This window comes from Leuciscus leuciscus, assembly GCF_965113295.1.
Source record: "Leuciscus leuciscus genome assembly, chromosome: 13".
NCBI classification, from domain to species: Eukaryota; Metazoa; Chordata; class Actinopteri; order Cypriniformes; family Leuciscidae; genus Leuciscus; species Leuciscus leuciscus.
Genome location: NC_138737.1, coordinates 39,769,361 through 39,788,701, shown reverse-complemented (window position 1 = coordinate 39,788,701; position 19,341 = coordinate 39,769,361). Strand labels below are relative to the sequence as shown.

The window sequence follows — 19,341 nt, the reverse complement described above, 5'->3', positions numbered from 1 at the left end:
CATAGATATATAAATATCACTCTTAGACAATAGAGTGCAACAATCGGTCCCAGAACTAAAAAACTCCATTCATTTTCTCCATAGGGGAAAGTGATGTTTAACGATAACTATAAACCATAAAAGATAGACCTGCTGTGAGCTACGAGGTTGTTGGTTGTAATTAATGGTATATTTGCTTCCGTTAAAGCACTCAGCCCGCATTATTTCAACTTAATTTTAAAATAACGGTGGAAATTGTGGTGAAAACTACATTACCCATGATGCTGTGCAGAAAATTACACCTATCAGAGAGTCGAAACAAGCAGAATGAACCAAAAGAGCTCTTTAGCTCCGCCCACTTCCATGAAGCTCCGCAAATGACGTAATCAAGTCAATCTCTCTACCCTCTGAAAAATATAACTACCGTTTAAAGCTTGATTGACTGCTCAATGGGTTTACACATACAAAGCATAACAATGTTCTTTAATTAAAGTGACACTATTTCTTTAAATGATAAAATAGTTCTGGCTGATGTAATTTGACACTTGTGGGCGTGGCCACACCTCTAAGGAGGAAGGAAGAAACCCCTCTGACATTAGATTTACATCTCTAACTTGTAAGGTTGCTCACTAAATGTAAACAAATATTATTGTGACACTTCCTATTTTGTTTGTTACCACAGTTAACGGAATAAAATGCAATGAATTAGTTTTACAATATGGTTACAGTTTGAATGTTGCTCTTATTCAACCTATGTGTTATAGTCACATTTTAATGTTGTATAGTTCATTTCCATCCATATTCAGATTTCTGAAGAGTCTGATATTCAACACTCGTTCTATCAGTTGTTTTGAATTTTACGCATGAATTAAGTTCATTTTAAACATTGCCCTTATATGTTTTTTTGTTTTTTTTATAGAAATTTGTTGAATATAATTGAATTGTTTTTAATATAAATGTATAATTATAGGTTAATAAACAATGTGCCTTTAAAATTTCTAATCAGGATGCAGAATTATTTTGATAAATTAGAGACGGCCCACTTCTGCATGATCTCAAAATATTTATTGGCATATATATACCTGGCAAATAACACATTTTGAACCATATCTAAACTGAAATATTATAGCTGGACCTCAAAGTTAACAAAAGTATTAAAGAAAAGAAATGAACATAAATCACACATTTAACAAAATGAGTCCACTTTATCTGCATTCACCCTGTGCATATTTTGCAATAAACTTAAAATATATAGTTTTTATATATAATAAACATTTTAAAATAAGTTCTGTGTTTCTCCGTTTTAATTCGATGATGGTGTTCACAGTGCTTCATGGGATTGTAGTTCTTTCCCTCACTAAATCTGTCTCATTCGTACCTTCATACCGATTTTAAAATACGTTTTTGCTTCAAATCGATGTTTGTAGTGTTGTGATTGTCAGTATGGAGTACCTCAAGGCTCAGTACTAGGACCGTTGCTTTTCACCCTGTACACCTTTTTCTTCTTCAAATCAATGTTTTTTTGTGATGTTGTGATTGTCCTCATAGCTGGTTGGTTTGGTTCATGGCTTATAACGCTTTAACAAAGACTTCCTTGGGATAAATGAATGGAAAAATACTTCGGGAACCAGCTGTTACACTCTTTAGAGATTACACTCTGCAATTATTACCTTCATAGCCCAGAGAATAACAAAACAGCACTAAGAAAACACTATTGCAAATACAAAAACGCCTCCGTGTCCATCAGTGATTGTCATGCATAAAAAGGAATACAGATTACATCAAATCTGTTCGTTCGTCACGTTAGGTATGAAATAATTGCCTTTGGAAAACGGTTCGACATCCATTTTGCACACATCTCGTTCACACCGCGGTCGACCTCTTGGCGTGAAGCATCTCTATGAGCAGGTTGTTGCAGGGCACTTCTCCACACAGGTGTGTGTAACACAGATAGTCCTCGGCCTGCGCGCTCAGCGAACGCACCTCCGCCAGTCGCAGGATCAGCTGACCGAAGCGATCCACACACTGAGGGTACGAGTAGAGTGTGTACTCCAGCAGAGCCCCGTTCACCTGCTCCTGCACGCTCTCCACTAACGGCTGGTTCTCCAGGAGCTTCACGTCTGAGGAGCAGGCAGAGCGTTAGTGTGTGTGTGTGTGTGTGTGTGTGAGAGAGAGAGAGTGTGAGTGTGTGTGTATGTGTGATAGGTAGGTTTAGGAGTAGGGTTAGTTTCTGTGTGTTTGTGATGGGTAGGGTTAGTGTGTGTGTGTGTGTGTGTGTGTGTGATGGGTAGGTTTAATAGGGTCGGTGTGTTTATGTGTTTGTGTGATGGGTTAGTGTGTGTGTTAGTGTGTGATGGGTAGGTTTAGGGGTCGGGTTAGTGTGTGTGTGTGTGTGTGTGTGATGGGTAGGTTTAGGGGTAGGGTTAGTGTGTTTGTGTGTGATGGGTAGGTTTAGGGGTCGGGTTAGTGTGTGTGTGTGTGTGTGTGTGTGTGTGTGTGTGTGTGTGTGTGTGTGTGTGAGTGTGTGTGTGTGTGATGGGTAGGTTTAGGGGTAGGGTTAGTGTGTGTGTGTGTTTGTGTGTGATGGGTAGGTTTAGGGGTCGGGTTAGTGTGTGTGTGTGTGTGTGTGTGTGTGTGTGTGTGTGTGTGTGTGTGTGTGTGTGTGTGTGTGTGTGTGTGTGTGTGTGTGTGTGTGTGTGATGGGTAGGTTTAGGGGTCGGGTTTGTGTGTGTGTGTGTGTGTGTGTGTGTGTGTGTGTGTGATGGGTAGGTTTAGGGGTAGGGTTAGTGTGTGGGTGTGTTTGTGTGTGATGGGTAGGTTTAGGGGTCGGGTTAGTGTGTGTGTGTGTGTGTGTGTGTGTGTGTGTGTGTGATGGGTAGGTTTAGGGGTCGGGTTAGTGTGTGTGTGTGTGTGTGTGTATGTATGTGTGTGTGATGGGTAGGGTTAGTGTAAGTGGACAGTGTATACAGTTTGTACAATATAAAAACCATTACACCTATGGAATGTCCTCACAAGTATAGCAAAACAAATGTGTGTGTGTGTGTGTGTGTGTGTGTGTGTGTGGGTGACAATAGCCTGACCCATTAATGGAGCACTTTAAAGCATTAGCAGAAGAGCCATTCACACAGTAATTAAAATGTTGAATAATCTTTTCAGGACATTTGAAGGACACAAATGACTCAATAAAGCTGCTTTCATTTGGGCAGAGAATGAAAGACATCAATGTGACGGAGTGAGAGGAGACGACGAATTCTTTCCTTTCAAATGTTTTCAGTTCTCTCCTTTCACATATGTTTGTTTATTGTGCCTGATGAAATTGAACATTTCTAGGAAAGGTTTTGTTGCTGCGTACTAGAGCAAACTGTCTTTCAGGTGGTGTTTTTATTCATTTTAATAAGTGCTAGCAATATTTATTAAACTGTGCAATATACTGTAAGTATTGCAATTCATGTCTCCTAAAATCAAAGTATGTTGAAAATACGTGTGACTAGAAGGTCAGATTATATAAATGTGTTCTTCAGAGCAGTTTGTCAGATATTGCAATTTTTAATACAATTGATTAATTTGATTAATAATTGATTAATTGCAGTATTTGTTGTCCAAAACATTGGTACATTTTTGCTTTATGAATTTTTGCTTTGTAATTGTTCAACTGTTTACATTTTAGATGAACTCTGACAGCTTACCTCATCTAGCCTTTATATTGGGGCATGTTGTCACAAAGAAATCTTTGTTTAATGTTGTTTTTTTTTTATTCCTGAACAGTATTAACTAAAATGTGCAATAGCTTATTTGTATTATTTTTAATTAATAATGAATTACTGGTTCTCTGTTGGCAGCGGTTCTCACCCTTGTTTTGTTCCCTATTGTCCACAACAAAATTTGAAAGCCAATGACTTCCAAATGTTCATGATTTACTGTGTATGGATTAAGATTTCTTAAAAGTACTTTTACCTGTGATTTATACCCAGTAAAATATTTTGCAGCTTGGCATTACTAAAAAAATGCATCCGAACGCGAGAACACGACAGCGTTTGTGTTTCGTCTGAATTTCTGAGACGCACTCATTTATGATGGAGAGAAAAGAGAAACTTCCATTTGATATTTTGTGCCAATTTCCCCAGTGACGATGTTTCTCTTGAACACATGGTTTGGAAACTGTGGTTTTATTTGCAAATGTTTTGCTTTTGTGATATTCCAAAGTTAAATTCACAACTTTGGATAGAAACACAGCTTCTGTGTCTCACTACGTACTAAAAAGTACAGGGGATTCAGGATGATTTGGACATTTCTCTTTTATGAATGCTTTTTTTATACTGTTGTAATTCTCTTTTATTTTTTCTTATGCGCTTTGAGATAAAGAAAATAAAGTTTATTATTATTATAAAAAGTATTAGGGATTCAGGTATATTTGGATACTTTTGGGGAAAGTGTTAGACTGGTTAAAACCAGACTATTCTTCTCAGTAGTAACTGAGTTATGGTCTGGCAAAGCTTCATTAATAACTCATTCCCAAAGGGGCGTCACCAACGGGCGTCGCTCAAATGCCTCTGGGCGCAACTGGATAGACCTAAAACCAATCAGAGCGATCGTCATCGTGTAAAGCCATATGCTGCGTCCCAATTCGCCTAAGTTACACTACGCCATAAAAGTATGCACTCTTTTTGTGAAGAAAAGGTTTTTACTTTTGAATGTGTAGCAAAAAAGTAGGCAAGCTTTGGGACATACTACTTCGTCATCTTTATCGGACGGATCTGTCACGTGCGTCCTGTCACTTAAACTGCCCTGTCAATCATCTCGTCACAGTTAAAAAATCTTCTCGAGCAAATCTGAATTTGCCGGAAGTTGTCTGGGTTTTCCCAGGCTAGGAAAGTGTCTGAATCACGCTGAAGTCCTCATGTGTAGTTCCTCCATCAGTGTGTGTGTGTGTGTGTGTGTGTGTGTGTGCTTAGACTCACTGGGGTTGAAGAGGATGAGGAACTTCAGGCAGGCTATCTCTCTTCTGTCCACCTGAAGAAGCTGAAGTCTCCGGGCCAGATCCTGTCCTCTCTGGACCATACTGGACAGAGGCGGTCCCGCGTCACACACCGCCGACAGATCCACCTAAAGCACACACACACACACACACACACACAGATCTTTCAACATGAGGCGTCTCTATACAACCTCACTCATGCATCGATGAGGTTTGGAGCATTACAAGCCCAAATAACAACGTAGTAGAAGCCTGAAAGAGACAGATTCTTTAAAGGCCCCCTGAAATCAAAATGTAAGTTTTTTTAAAAGCTTTTTGTATGAATATGTTTGCCTCACGGTTATGAATAAGCTGGTGTGCTCCAAAACAAGGACAAATCTCGTATTTAGGAGATATAAGCATTCAAAACTTATCTCTCACTTTTGTTAAAATGGATCAGGGATTTTTATGACATCACCGTGGACTTCAGCTTCTCATCACATCTTCTGTCCAATCACATGCTCTCTAGAATCTGAAGCTCCGCCCCCTACGCTATAAACACCACCAGGCCAGAGTGAGCGTTGACTCGTCACGGAGCGATATGGGTTTGAGAAGTGTGTTTGGTTGCTCAAACGCTCCAGTTTCATGAAGTTTTCCAACTGTACGTTGGTTAGGAATGAAATGGCTAGACTTTATTCACACTTCTACTATTGAATCCACTATAGAATTGGTGCTGTCAAGTACGACTCGCAGTCTGTAAACTAAACGCTATTGGCTATTTGAAAAGGGGGAGGAGCCATTCAATATGTCCCGCCTTAGCTTCCTGTTTCAGTGGAGATTACGTCAACGCATCAAACAAAGCTGCGCGACCCAAGGCACTTCAGTGGGACTTTAACTAAGAGTCAGCCTCCCTCCCTCCCGGCGAATATATATGAGTCACTGACGAATGCAAAAGCATATTATGCAAGATCAGCATTTCCTGTTTCAGACGTTTAACACGGATACCCCATTCCTTAGACTCTTTGAACTGAAATGTTCTGCTTTTCCATAATGACGTTATTATAAATGATGGTTTGGATAATCTCACCTCCTGTCCTGTAATGAGCAGCAGACTGTTGTCTCTCCCATGATGCACCTGTCTGCAGATGTGATCGAGAAGCAACAGCTCGCTCCAGCAGTTATGCAGCAGTCGCATCTGATCTCCGACCTGAATCATGGGAAAAGAAGAGTTGTTATGGGCTCACAGTACTAGGCCTCTATGATACCGATTTAAAGCATAATATTTCCCCCTGTAGTCAATCATTTTAATCCTTAAAACTCGTTTCAGTCACCAAAATTACATATTTAAAAGTTTTTTTCCTTAAAAAAAAAGGTGTAACTCGACACCCTTGCCTCATTTAGTATGCGTGGTTCTATGAATATGCAAATGAGCCCCGCCTCCACTCACTCACTCAGCTCAGAGATCCACTGGTTGACGATCACACGTTGATCTGATTGGTTACAAGGTAGTTTGTGACGTCAGAAACACCAGCGATTTCAAAGCGTGTGTTTGAGACAGTCTTTGGTTCACTGCAGTTTTAAGGAGGAAATACTCAGCAATGCTGTCGACTTATGAATTTACACATGGTTTGTTGAATTTACACCACATAGAGATATAAACAACAATAAAAGCTGGATTTTCACCACAGGGGGACTTTAAGTGTCAGGTGTGGGTCAAGAATTGTGAGGACTTTGAGGGCTTTATTTAATCCAAAAATAACCAGAACAAAGCTTAAACCTCCCAGTGAGGGAGAAACACAAGACTTCCCCACAATAACGTAGATGATGATCTGGCACAGGACACACAAACCCACGGGACAGAAAATAAACCCAAAGCAGACAGAAGCACACATGATGTCAGGAGCCCGACACACACACTCAAACACACACACAAGTGTCACCAAACTAACAACCACACCAATCTCTCACACTTAAAGAGATGATTCATTCAGTCACTCGCCCTCTTGTCGTTCCAAACCTATTTGACTTACTTTCTTCTGTGGAAAATGGGCAGCGTCCGAAATCACACACTTCCCTACTATATAAATATTAGGCGAAAAACAGTATGTGACAATCTGAGTTCACGGTCCTCATAAAACAGTAGGTGAAAAGCACCCAGATTACCTAATACTTCTGGTGAGATGAAGTGTGTATATGATGGACACTTTACTATCCCATGAGGCCACAGGAGAGATGAATGACAGTGAAGCGACGCTGGTAGATCACATGATAATGACAACATGGCGGATGAAATACGTCCAGATTACATTCATACTGTATAGAATGTACTTGTTTAGCGGTCGTGAATTAATGACTTATTATTCAAAATAAGTGTCAACTCAAGCGATTTTGGACGCAGCCATTGTCTTTCAGTCTACACAATGAGATTTAGTGTCATCAATAACTAAAACAATGAAAAATTAGTTTTCAAATTTTGAAACAAAAAACTTAAACTATTATTTCTAATTTTAAATAAGTAGTAAAATTACTAAAAATTATTTAAAGCTAAATAGAAATATAAAAATTAATGGAAATGACAAAAGCATATGAAATTGAAAACTGAAAATACATAAATACTTCACTAGTATATAATACTAAAACAATCCGATGTTGTTTTGGACCCCATTGACTTTAATTGTATGGTTGAAAACACAAGAAGATATTTTTCATTTATTGTTCAACTTTCACTTGCCTTGTATTAGCAAAAAAAACTAAATTACATTTTTCAAAATATACATTCCTTTGCGTTCCACAGTAGAAAGAAAGTCACGGTTTGGAAGGACACGAGGTTCGTATACAGACGAGTGCTTGGTCACAAAGCTGCGTAAATGAGTGTGTGTGAGAAAGCCGGGTCTAGAAAAGCTCCAGAAACGGCATAAAGCAGCCAAAAAAAGTGTTCAATAACAGGAATAGATATTTCATACATGATCTAAAAACTAAATCTAAATATTTCAAAGGCTTTACGACAATTCTCCTCCCGATAAAAGACCAAAACAACAATAAATGTGTGACGTCCAGTTGGTTTCCACAGCAGTGCAACCCTCGCGTACAGATGAACGTCTGAGCAGAACGAGATCATAAAACGAGCGCTGTATTTACGAGCGTCAGACGATGACCTCTCGCACCTTCTCACCTCTCGTCCTTCATCAGTCCCACGTCTTCCTCCCCCACTAACCCTGTGTGTATTCAGCGCTCTGGTTTTGAAGGCCACACTTTGTCAGTGTTCAGGAAAGCTCTAATAGAAGTGTAGCGCCACATACATCAACCTCAGCACGGACACAGTCACTCAAACCATATATCCACATCTAATCCGTCCCACTTGACCTCACTCACACGAGTGGCACACTTCAGATGGTCGTGCACAAACCTAACACAGGACGAGGAGTTTAATAAAGCCCTTTTGAGTCCGAATGCACCGTCGGGAACAATGCGGCGGAGAGGGAGCGTTGCATGGGATTCCTGAGTTATCTTCTGCGCCGGAATGTAATTAATCTGGCATGCATTTTCAAAAACTGAAACATTTTACGCATCACTCGGAATCTTGACGCTAGTTGCCATGGCGACAGAATGGAATGCGACGGTTACGCAGGTGTGAATGTGCAACAACAAAGTTCCAAATTCTACACGATTTGCTGGAATTCATTCCATCAACGGGATATTCACTGTAATGTACAGTCAAACCTAAATATATTCAGACACCTTCAACATTTCTCACATCATCACAGTTTCTTCATGATAGTTTAGAAAATCAGAACTTGATATTTGACTGGTTTTGTCCATCCTTCTGTTAGACTGTCTCACACATGAATTATGTTGAATATCTGTCAGCTGTTAAATTTAACTTCACAATTAGATAATACTAGTTTAGCTCAACAAATCATTAAGCAATGCTTCATTTTGCTCAGTATGTGTGTAAAAAGAGCATTAGCAATTACAGAAAAACACTTCAGCAAAACATGATCAGCTCAAAGTGTCCCAATCATTTTTGGTCCCATATTTGTATAAATTTCACTGGTAGTCACTGTATGAAGAATATTTGGGTATAATATGTCACAGTTTACTTTATTTTGCTCTCCTCACTCACATAAATGAACTATAGTGTCCTGCACACACTAGTAAAAACATATCAAAAATGATATCTGGTGTCTGAGTAATGTTTGGTTTGACTGTATGTTGTTCATAAGAGGTCAGAGCGGAGCGGATTCAACACTGTATCAGTTTGGGAATGAATGAGTAGCAACACTCCCTGATGTGAACTGCAACTGAGTGACCAGATCTGATATATTTAGCTAAAACCTTTGGAGAGCGAGCAAGAATTCCTGAGTTTGACGCTTCACTGCAGATATCAGCCATGCTGCCACAAATATCGAGACATTCAAATGTAATCTTAGTTTTAAAGCTGCTCGACGAGAATATCTGAATGCCTCGGCGTTATCTTTCACGGAGATACATGATTCGGCGACAAAATAGCAGACTTTCTCCAAAATACTCTGGCTTTTATTAGACAAAACATTTATTGGGATGATGGACTTATCTCGGATCTGTACCTTTAGTTCCTTGAAGAAGACACAGCTTCTTGCCCACTCCACAATGGAGAAGAGTGTCTGATCCGCCATGACGCACAGCAGACTGAAGGCTCGAGGTTTGTCCAGCTTCCCTCGGCCGCTCTGCTCCTGGTGGAGATACGCACAGATCTTCCCTCGCACCTGCAAAACACAGGGAACCATCAAACACTGACCAGTGCATGCATCAGTCAAGACACCTTCATTTATACAGCGCTTTAACCATGTTAAAGAGATTGTTTGAGAGATTGTTGTTTTGGCTTTACAGCAACTCTATAGAATAAAGTTATTGTCCAGCTAAAGTTAGTTTTTGATAAGAATAGTGTGTGATATTAAATACCTTCACTCTGTTTTTAACTTAAATACTGCATTCATTGAAAAATAGCATGAAATGTGTTATTAATAAAATGTATTATTTTATGTGGAAATAAATGGTGCAAAATTCAGAGGTTTAATATTGTTTATACCATTAAAAAAATAGCAAATATTAAAGAAAAAATAGCAAACCTTTATGGTCATACTTTAGTTAAGGGTCCAATTCTAACTATTAACTATGATTTTTGCCTTAAACTCCTAATTACTGCTTATTAATAGTTAGTAAGGTCATTAAGTTTAGGATTAAGGGATGGAGAATATGGTCGTGCAGAATAAGGCATTAATATGTGCTTTATAAGTACTAATAAACAGCCAATATCCAAGTGACATGCATGCTAGTAAGCAACTAGTTAATAGAGAGAATTGGACCCTAAACTGAAGTGACTGTACAGAAATCTTGTTGGTTTAACATAAAAAAAGTAAGTAACCTGGTTGCATTAAAATGTGTAGTTCTTTGACATAAAAAATTTGAGTTAATACAATGAAGAAGATTGGTTTAATCAACAGAAACTCAAAATATTATGTTATCTTAGTTGATTTGACAAAAGAAAAAATGTTGTGATAACAAATCATGAAAATAATTGTTCACAGTGTCCCCACCATACAATATGGTCCCAATTGATAATGTCCAAATTTCGCCCAAATTAACGTCCTATGCATTTAAGTACTGAGTAATATTAAGTAACTACATGTACTCAGAGGCGATCTTTGCTGCTCGGAGGACCGTCTCCCATATGAGGAAAGAAGACAGGCAAGCAGTTCATGTAATGCAACTGCAATTACTGTATCTTTGTTAAATTCAACACTGTTATCTCATACTACACTCCTAATAGTCTATTTATAAACGCACATCTGGTACATGTGGATTCCACGCTTACCAGATGTGGGCCGGATCTGGGCTGACACTATGTTGCTGTCTGTGAAAGGCCGCTATAGAATGTACTTACTACAGGGTTAGGATTAGGGTTTGGATTGGTTTAGGGTTAGTTGCATGTAATTATGCATAGTTTTTACTATAGTAACTCTGCATGTAACAAATGTAACAATGACACTGTAAAATAAAGTCATTGTTCCTACTAGGGCTGTCAAAACGGCTGAAAAGCTCAATTCGAATTTATTTCTTAAATATTAGCAAAATTCGAGTTATATGCGAATTCTAAAGGCAATACTTAATGTTAGAGGAAACAAGTCCTGTATTGTCTCCCATGGCCACAAGAGGGCGCAAGCCAGCGCAATAAGCAAATATAAACCAAATCTAAGCATCGCATCTTTTATTGAAATGAACTGACATTCACTTTTTAAAGTGCATAAACAACTGTTCTTAAATAAAATATAATTTCCTTAATGTGCATGCAAGGAAGGAAAAGTAGTTTACAATAGTGCATAAAACTATGTAAGTGCATCAGTAACCTGAGGAAACACGCTTCAACACACAGCGTAATGTAACGTTACTACATGAACACAAAATAGCAAACCGCCATTCACAAACAATCCACTTCTACTCACTATATTTACATATTGTTTGTCAAAACACCAGAGTATGCGAGTATGGTCAAGTACGTCATTGCACGATTTATGATCGTGAGTTTTCGTCAGCAGGAAGAGCCTTTATACGACATTTGTCAGATTAACAACGCAGACACACCTGCTGTATACTGGATAAACTAACAGAAACAAACCGCATCAGTTACGTCATCATCATGACACCAAAAATGTTAATGCACTTTTTTATTTTTTATTCGACGAATATTCGAAATTTGAATTTTTATTTGACAGCCCTATTTGTACCTAACGATTACTTTTAGTTACTGATCGTTAAAGACACCTAATATAAAGTATAGGTGTGCATTGTCTCATTTATAACTCCAGCTGATGATTCGTACCTGCTCCTCATCCGGGTCGTAGCTGACGAGCTCCAGCACCAGCGGGGGAAGCCCGGGGTTCATGGGACTGGAGTGAGGGGACTCGGGCATGCAGCCGTCAGGGTACGGGTATCCCAGAGAGGAGTCTGGAGAACTGGAGTACACATCCGGGTACTCCGCTTTAATGGACCTGGGAGCGCTGTACTGGTACTGAGCCGGGAATGAGCCGTAGCTCTGCAGCGCCACACTCAGGGCTGGAGGACAGAGAGGAGGACACTCGTACTCCGGAGACGAGAGAGGCGGGGGCTGGAGGACCGAGAGCGACCCGGGATGAGCGTACTCAGTCTGACCGGTGGACAGGAGGGTCGGGTTGCCCTCGATTTTAAAGCCGCTGGCTCTGATTAAAGCTCTCTTCTGCTGTTTCAGTGCACGGTCGCGCTTGTACATGGGTCCGAACTTGTTCCTTCCCCCTCGCATTCGATCCGCACGGACAGCTGGGAAAAGAGAGAGAGAGACAGGATGCAGTCAAACTTATAACACTTTATATTAGATGACCTTAACTACTATATATGTGCTTATTGTGTTGATGTTGTGTTGCAAAACTCAGTAACAGTATTGTACAGTGTCCTTGTTACACGTTACATGTAATTACTGTAGTAATAACTATAAATTGTGCATAATAGCATGCAACTAACTTTAAACCAACCCGAACCCTATAGTAAGCACATTCAATCTCAATCATTAAATGTATAATTACACTGTAACACGGACACCTTAAAATAAACGGTTACACTTTATTAGGTAACACTTTATTTTACATGGTCTTTGTTACACACGTTACATGTAGTAACTATAGTAATTACTATAAATTGTGCTTAATTACATGCAACTAACCCTGATCCTAACCCTATAGTAAGTACTGTACATGTAGATAATTAATATTACTCAGTCATTAAATGTATAATTACACTGTAACAAGGACACCCTAAAATAAAGGGGTACAACTTATTTCAAGGTGTCCATGTTACACTGTAATTATATATTTAAGTACTGGGTAATAATAATTAACTACATGTACTTACTATAGGGTTAGGGCCTGGTTTAGGGTTAGTTGCATGTAATTAAGCACAATTTATAGTAATTACTATAGTTACATGTAACGTGTGTAACAAAGACACTGTAAAATAAAGTGTTACCTAATAAAGTGTAACCTAAAACACCTGTGCTGCTGTTGAGGAGAGATGGGGTCAGGTTAGGGTCAGGTTAGGACCGGTTCAGTGGTATTAAGGGGTCAACAGTGTAATTATAGATTACAGCTGTATTTACATCATGCAGGAACATTTTAAAAGTACAGTGTAAAAACATGTACAGTAGTGGCCAAAAGTGCTACCGGAGGGGGAATTTGTTATTAATGACCTTAAAAGTTCGATTAAACCATCAAAATATGAGGAAAATATTTGGTTGAACTTTATTTTAAGGTGTCTGTGTTACAGTGTAATTATACATTTAAGTACTGAGTAATAATAATTAACTGCATGTACTTACTATAGGGTTTGGTTTAGGGTTAGTTGCATGTAATTATGCACAATTTATAGTAATTACTATGGTAACTACATGTAACGTGTAACAAGGACACAGTAAAATAAAGATTTACCCATTTTTTTTTAAATACTTTAAATATGAGGAACGAACAAAACACTAAACATGTTTTTTATCTGACAAAAAATTTTGGCAAAAAATTTTTCGCCAAAAAGCTACAGGTTTTATTTTACTAAGCAAAACAAAAAGCTGAGAGGAAAAAGCATACACTAACTGCAACATAATCAGTTATTCATATTTTGTTGGTTCTCTCTTGTTCATAATTTCTTTGTATGACAACCTGGACAAAACTTATGTCGGCACAATTTGGCATGTTTTTTTATGTTATTATCACAAAAATTGACAATGCAATATACTAACAAAGTCCAAAGAATTTTGGTAACACTTTATTTAACAGTGTCCTTGTTACATGCAAGTTATTACTATATATGATGCATAATTACATCCACCAAACCCTAACCCTATAGTAAGTACATGTAGTTAATTATTATCACTCAGTACTTAAATATATAATTACACTGTAACAATGACACCTTAAAACAAAGTGCAACCAAATATGTTCCTCATATTTTGATGGTTTAATCGAACTTGTAAGGTCATTATTAACAAATATGTTATTAAAATAAAGTGTTACCCAAATTTTGAATAATATTTGAATAAAGGGTGAAGATGTCATTTTTTCTAGGCATGTTTTCTAGGCACTCACATGATTCATTTAAATGTTAGTTCATAGTATTAAAGACACATTATATATTATTTACATTTGCAGATGTACTCTTCATCGGATAAGTGGGATATTTTAGGAGAAGAGTGATTAAAAAGCCAAATAAAGCAAGGAATGCTTGGCACGGTTTTGCTTTAGTAAGTCAGGGCGAAGGCAAGTGGATATTTCTCTTCATATGGATATTTTCCGCTGTGGTTTTGGTGAGTCTCCATGGATCCGCGAGTCTTATCAGCGCGTGAGGAATGTGTCACAGGCGCGCGCGGAAACAGGTGCTTCTCTGCACTCGGCCTGGGAATCGCGCGCGCCGCACACAAATAACACAACGTTTTACACCAAATAATCAATTCAAGTGGATTTGGAAGACAATATAATAGGGCCAAAAAACAGTTTGTTAACTAATATAAATCTACATGTTGCACAAAGTATCAAGACACATGTTATTTATTACTTTTAAGTTGATTAAGGCCAATTTTGATGCGTTATAGTTTTAATACATCTCTATGAGTGAATGTCATTTAAAAGGATAAAAATGATTTTAATTCATGATCATGAAATATTACATTAAATGTTTTCCTGTTTTTTCCAGATACTGAATTTTTGGTAACACTTTATTTTACAGTGTCATTGTAACATATGCTACATACTATAATTACAGTAAATTATGCATAATTACATGCAACTAATACTAAACCAAAACCTAATCCTAACCCTATAGTAAATACATGCTGTTGCTTAATATTACTCAGTACTTAAATATATAATTACACTGTAACAAAGACACCTTACAATAAAGGGTTACACAGGTGTTACAGTGTAATTATATATTTAAGTACTGAGTAATATTAAGCAACTATAGGGTTAGGGTTTGGTTGTAGTTGCATGTAATGATGCATAATTTACTGTTATTACTATGGTAAGTACATGTAACATATGTAACAAGAAGAACAAGGGGTAACACTTTATTTTGTCTGTTACACAATTTACATATAGTAATTTAGTAATAACAATAAATGATGCATAGTTACATGCAACTAACCCTAATTATACAGAAAGTACATGTTAATTAAAGTGTAACTAATATTTTACTGAGCGAGGAGTGATGCTCACTCTCAAGACCTTCATACCTATATAACACATGATATAATATCATTTAATAAGCATTATATTGGGCTACGTCCCAACACTCAGCAGACAGTAATATAATCAGGACATTCGTGGCGGCTTTAGAGCTCAAGCCCAGTGTTGTTGAGTGTGTGTGTGTGTGTGTGTGTGTGTGTGTGTGTGTGTGTGTGTGTGTGTGTGTGTGTGTGTGTGTGTGTGTGTGTGTGTGTGTGTGTGTGTGTGTGTGTGTGTGTGTGTGTGTGTGTGTGTGTGTGTGTGTGTGTGTGTGTGTGTGTGTGTGTGTGCGTGTGTGCGTGTGTGTGTGTGTGTGTGTGTGTGTGTGTGTGTGTGTGTTCTCACCCTCGAGCCTCATGCCGACGCTCAGGCACTTCTGGAAGCGGCAGAACGGGCATCTCTTGCGCTGGGTTTTGTCGATGCCACAGTCCTGGTTCTGTGTGCACGTGTATCTCTTGTTATTCTGAACCGTCCTCTTGAAAAAACCCTGTTATGATCATGCATAAAGGATTATATTCTGTCAACTATTAAAGAAATGGCTGCATTGTAATCTGTTCTAAATTAAAAGGAAATCTTTAACTTACTTAAATTAGTTTGGGCTTTTCTTTACAGGAACATTGTCATTGTTACAGTGTAATTATACATTTAATGACTGAGTAATAATAATTAACTGCATGTACTTATACTATAGGGTTAGGGTTTAGTTTGGTTGCATGTAATTATACATCATTTATAGTGCTTACTATAGTAATTACATGTAACAAGAACACTGTAAAATAAAATGTTACCCTCTACACTCCTAAAATAACTTTTGACATCCATGGAATCTTTCCATCGCATAAAAGGTTCTTTATAGAGGAAAAAGATTCTTTAGATGATTATAATGTTCCGCACACATATGGTTATTTTAAGATCTGCTCATTGAAAGGTTCTTTGGGGAACCAACATTTTTTAGTGTAGTCAGTTTTTGAAATCCAGTATGTATTTGCATTCATGATACAACCAAAAAATATTATTAATGATAAATAAAATGTAATTAATATAGGCTAATGAACAAAGACTGTTACGTAGTAATGCTTTTCATAACATTATAGGGTAACACTTTATTTTACAGTGTCTTTGTATGTTACATGTACTTACCATAGTAATAACAGTAAATTATGCATAATTACATGCAACTAACCCTAAACCAAACCCTAATCCTACCCTAACCCTATAGTAAGTAGCCTACATGTAGTTGCTTAATATTACTCAGTACTTAAATATACACTCAATGAACCCTTAAAATAAAGTGTAACCGATTATAACTAGAAATAAAATAATTCGCCTATTTTTCCAGTGCACATAAACTGTGGTTTGTAACTATGACGCGCTCTAGACGCGTAAAGAGCAATATGATGAGATCATACCTTACAGCTTTCACAGGTCAGAAGACCGTAATGATACCCGGACACTTTATCTCCACACACAGGACACTGTTCCTCCAGCTCCACATCTGCGGTGAACTCCATCATCACAGTCCTCGGTCACTGCTGCTCGGACAGACGCTGAGGACATAAACATGACGAAAATTTATATTGATAACGATATAAAGAGAAATAAAGACTGGTTATGTGCACGTGCATTCTGACAACAGTGTCTAAACATCAGATCCACAAAACAACTTCATCGCACTGTAAAATAGTCAAATACTCTATACCTAAGCGCGATCAAATACAGCGACGACAGTGTGAGAGTGATCAGAAGGGTGTTATGAAAAAATTAATAATGCTAGAGATCTAGAGCTCACAGAATATCTGTTTTACTTCTGGGCACGCAGAGGAAAGATCGGGTTTTATCATCTTGACTCCTGTCATGTCTCCTGACCACACACACACACACACACACACACCTTATAATTCTAAATATTCTAATAATAATTTTTAATATTTGATTGTAGGATTAGCATACTGTTTCTATTAATTTAATTTATTGATAAATAAATAGTTTCATTCTTCAATAGGCCTACACACTAGAACACCGAATAGTTGAATTTACATTTGGTGGAGTTTATCGTTCGGCTAATTTCTTCTCCTCTCTTTTTAAAACTGTTTTAATCGAATTATTTTTCTGAATGTTTTGTGAATATGATACAGAAAATGTCCTTGTTTTGCGTTAAAGCACTGCAATATTATTAAATAAGGACATATTAAAATGATGGAAAAAGCTAAGCTTGATTTAAAAAATATTTTTTGAATGGAAACAAATTCTTATAAGAAATGATTCACATTTCCCTTTAATAACCTTTTCAGTGAATGTGTCAGTTTATTAAGCAGGCTATTTATTCATCCACAACTGAACATAAAAGAAACTTTTTCTGGTGATATTTCATATTAATGTTTAACTACATGTCTTTAAATCGAATGAAACTCATTCTGAATTCAGGCTATTTGTGCGATTCACCAGTAGAATAACCTTTTAAATAAGGCATTTTAATGATGCATTCACATTATAGGGAAATGCTGCGCAGTTTGAAACACTTTTATATTATAGACGAGATGCTCGTGCTTCTATTATCAGTATTAATCCACAGTCTGTATTTCGATATTTTCATCATAATAATTGTGCATCACAGCGTGAGAACTGAAACTTAAAATGCGTGACGATGAGGAACGAGTCCAAAAATGAAGCTCGTTTTCGAACAGAGTCTCTTCAGAATAATTGTTGTTCAACCATATAATGTAGAGACTCACCATTAATGTGTGTGAGCGTGTTCAGACGATGAAACACGGTCCGATCAGACGTTCAGAAACTCCAGGAGTGAATCTAACAGGTCTCAGGTCTTCTCGGGTCTGCGCTTCTTCACACGACTGGAGAGGTCTTCATTGGATAGCGCGCTCATGTGACAGATGATGCGCGCTCCAGGCGCTTTATTATCAGTCCCGCAACAAAAAAAAGAAAAGAAAACTACATCATTGATCGATTGGTACAATAACAAAGATCCTGATATAATGCTAAAACAAATTGTTGTTTAAATTTTGTTCTTATTTTTATTGTTGTATTCTCTCTGGTTTTAATTGTTTTGAAAATATTGTAGCTTATTATTATCGAATTATATAGGCTGGGCTAATTATTTTCTGATATAATTATGTTGGCCAAACCAAAATATTTTGTATGACATGACAGCCAAGGTTGTCCTATTTAAGATACACAAAGACTTAAAACAAAGTTACCCTGCTCTCTCAGAGATAGACAAGAATACATGTAACGGTCAAGTCTGGGTTTTATGAAGTTATAAAAGTTATAATTTTTTTTAGGCTAATTAATTACGTGACGCTCTTTTTTTTCCTTTTCTTTTTTTGACCGGGTATATTAACAAAAAATACATACATTATGATTCAGGTTTGAATACATTTTTATGATGAAGATTTTATATAGCCTATATATATAGGCCTATATATATTATTATTATTATTTTTTTTGTCGTTACATTTATTGAGGCCTATTTGTGAAAAGGCACGTTTTGTTCAGGTGAAATGGAATAGACATTAAAAAAAAACGTAATATGACTCAAAAGAAAATTACATTGAGAACGTCTTTGAAAATAATTATTGTATGAAAATGAAAGAAAAATATTTTTTCTGGTTACAGCAATAGACATTGACATTTTGAAGTCATCAAATCCGATATTTGTATAAAAGCAAACCAACATGAATACAAAGATTACATTTCTATGAACTTTTCACTTGCATTTTAAATACAGTTTGTAATTCTCTCAAGAGAATATGAGAAGATATAATGTTTCATTTGCAATAGATATGTATATCATAATATATGCACAGAAGTAGACATATCATTTGATCTTGTTTATTCGTTACAGAATAAAGTGTATAGCTCACTTTGAATTGTTCACACTCAAGTATCAGCTGAAGGAGACCTGATCTCACACACACATCCCCAGAAATAAAGGTAAAAGCTGTCACTGGGACGGTACCCTTCAGAAAGTTTCTAATATGTACCATTTAGGTACTAATATGTACACTTTTGGTACCAATATGTAGGCCTACCTTTGAGAGACTTATATGCACTCTTTAGGTACAAAGGTGTACCTTTTCTCCTGAGCTTGTGTTATATGTGTGTTAGTGTCGCTAG

At 37.3% G+C, this 19,341-nt stretch overlaps 1 protein-coding gene across 1 annotated transcript in view; it reads right to left on the bottom strand.

Annotated features, from left to right (window-relative positions):
- Positions 1 to 18,142, bottom strand: part of nr5a1a (nuclear receptor subfamily 5, group A, member 1a) — an 18,402-nt gene extending 260 nt beyond the window's left edge. The window contains exons 1-8 of the mRNA XM_082188757.1: positions 17,943 to 18,142; positions 16,620 to 16,757; positions 15,556 to 15,697; positions 11,793 to 12,265; positions 9,520 to 9,678; positions 6,021 to 6,140; positions 4,938 to 5,082; positions 1 to 2,099 (exon numbers count right to left, since the gene is read on the bottom strand). The exon at positions 1 to 2,099 is cut by the window's left edge and continues 260 nt beyond it. Of these exons, the coding sequence (XP_082044883.1) occupies positions 1,843 to 2,099; positions 4,938 to 5,082; positions 6,021 to 6,140; positions 9,520 to 9,678; positions 11,793 to 12,265; positions 15,556 to 15,697; positions 16,620 to 16,724 (1,401 nt within the window). The 5' untranslated portion in view covers positions 16,725 to 16,757; positions 17,943 to 18,142 and the 3' untranslated portion in view covers positions 1 to 1,842. The remainder of the gene's footprint in view (positions 2,100 to 4,937; positions 5,083 to 6,020; positions 6,141 to 9,519; positions 9,679 to 11,792; positions 12,266 to 15,555; positions 15,698 to 16,619; positions 16,758 to 17,942) is intronic.
- Between the last annotated feature and the right edge of the window lie 1,199 nt (positions 18,143 to 19,341).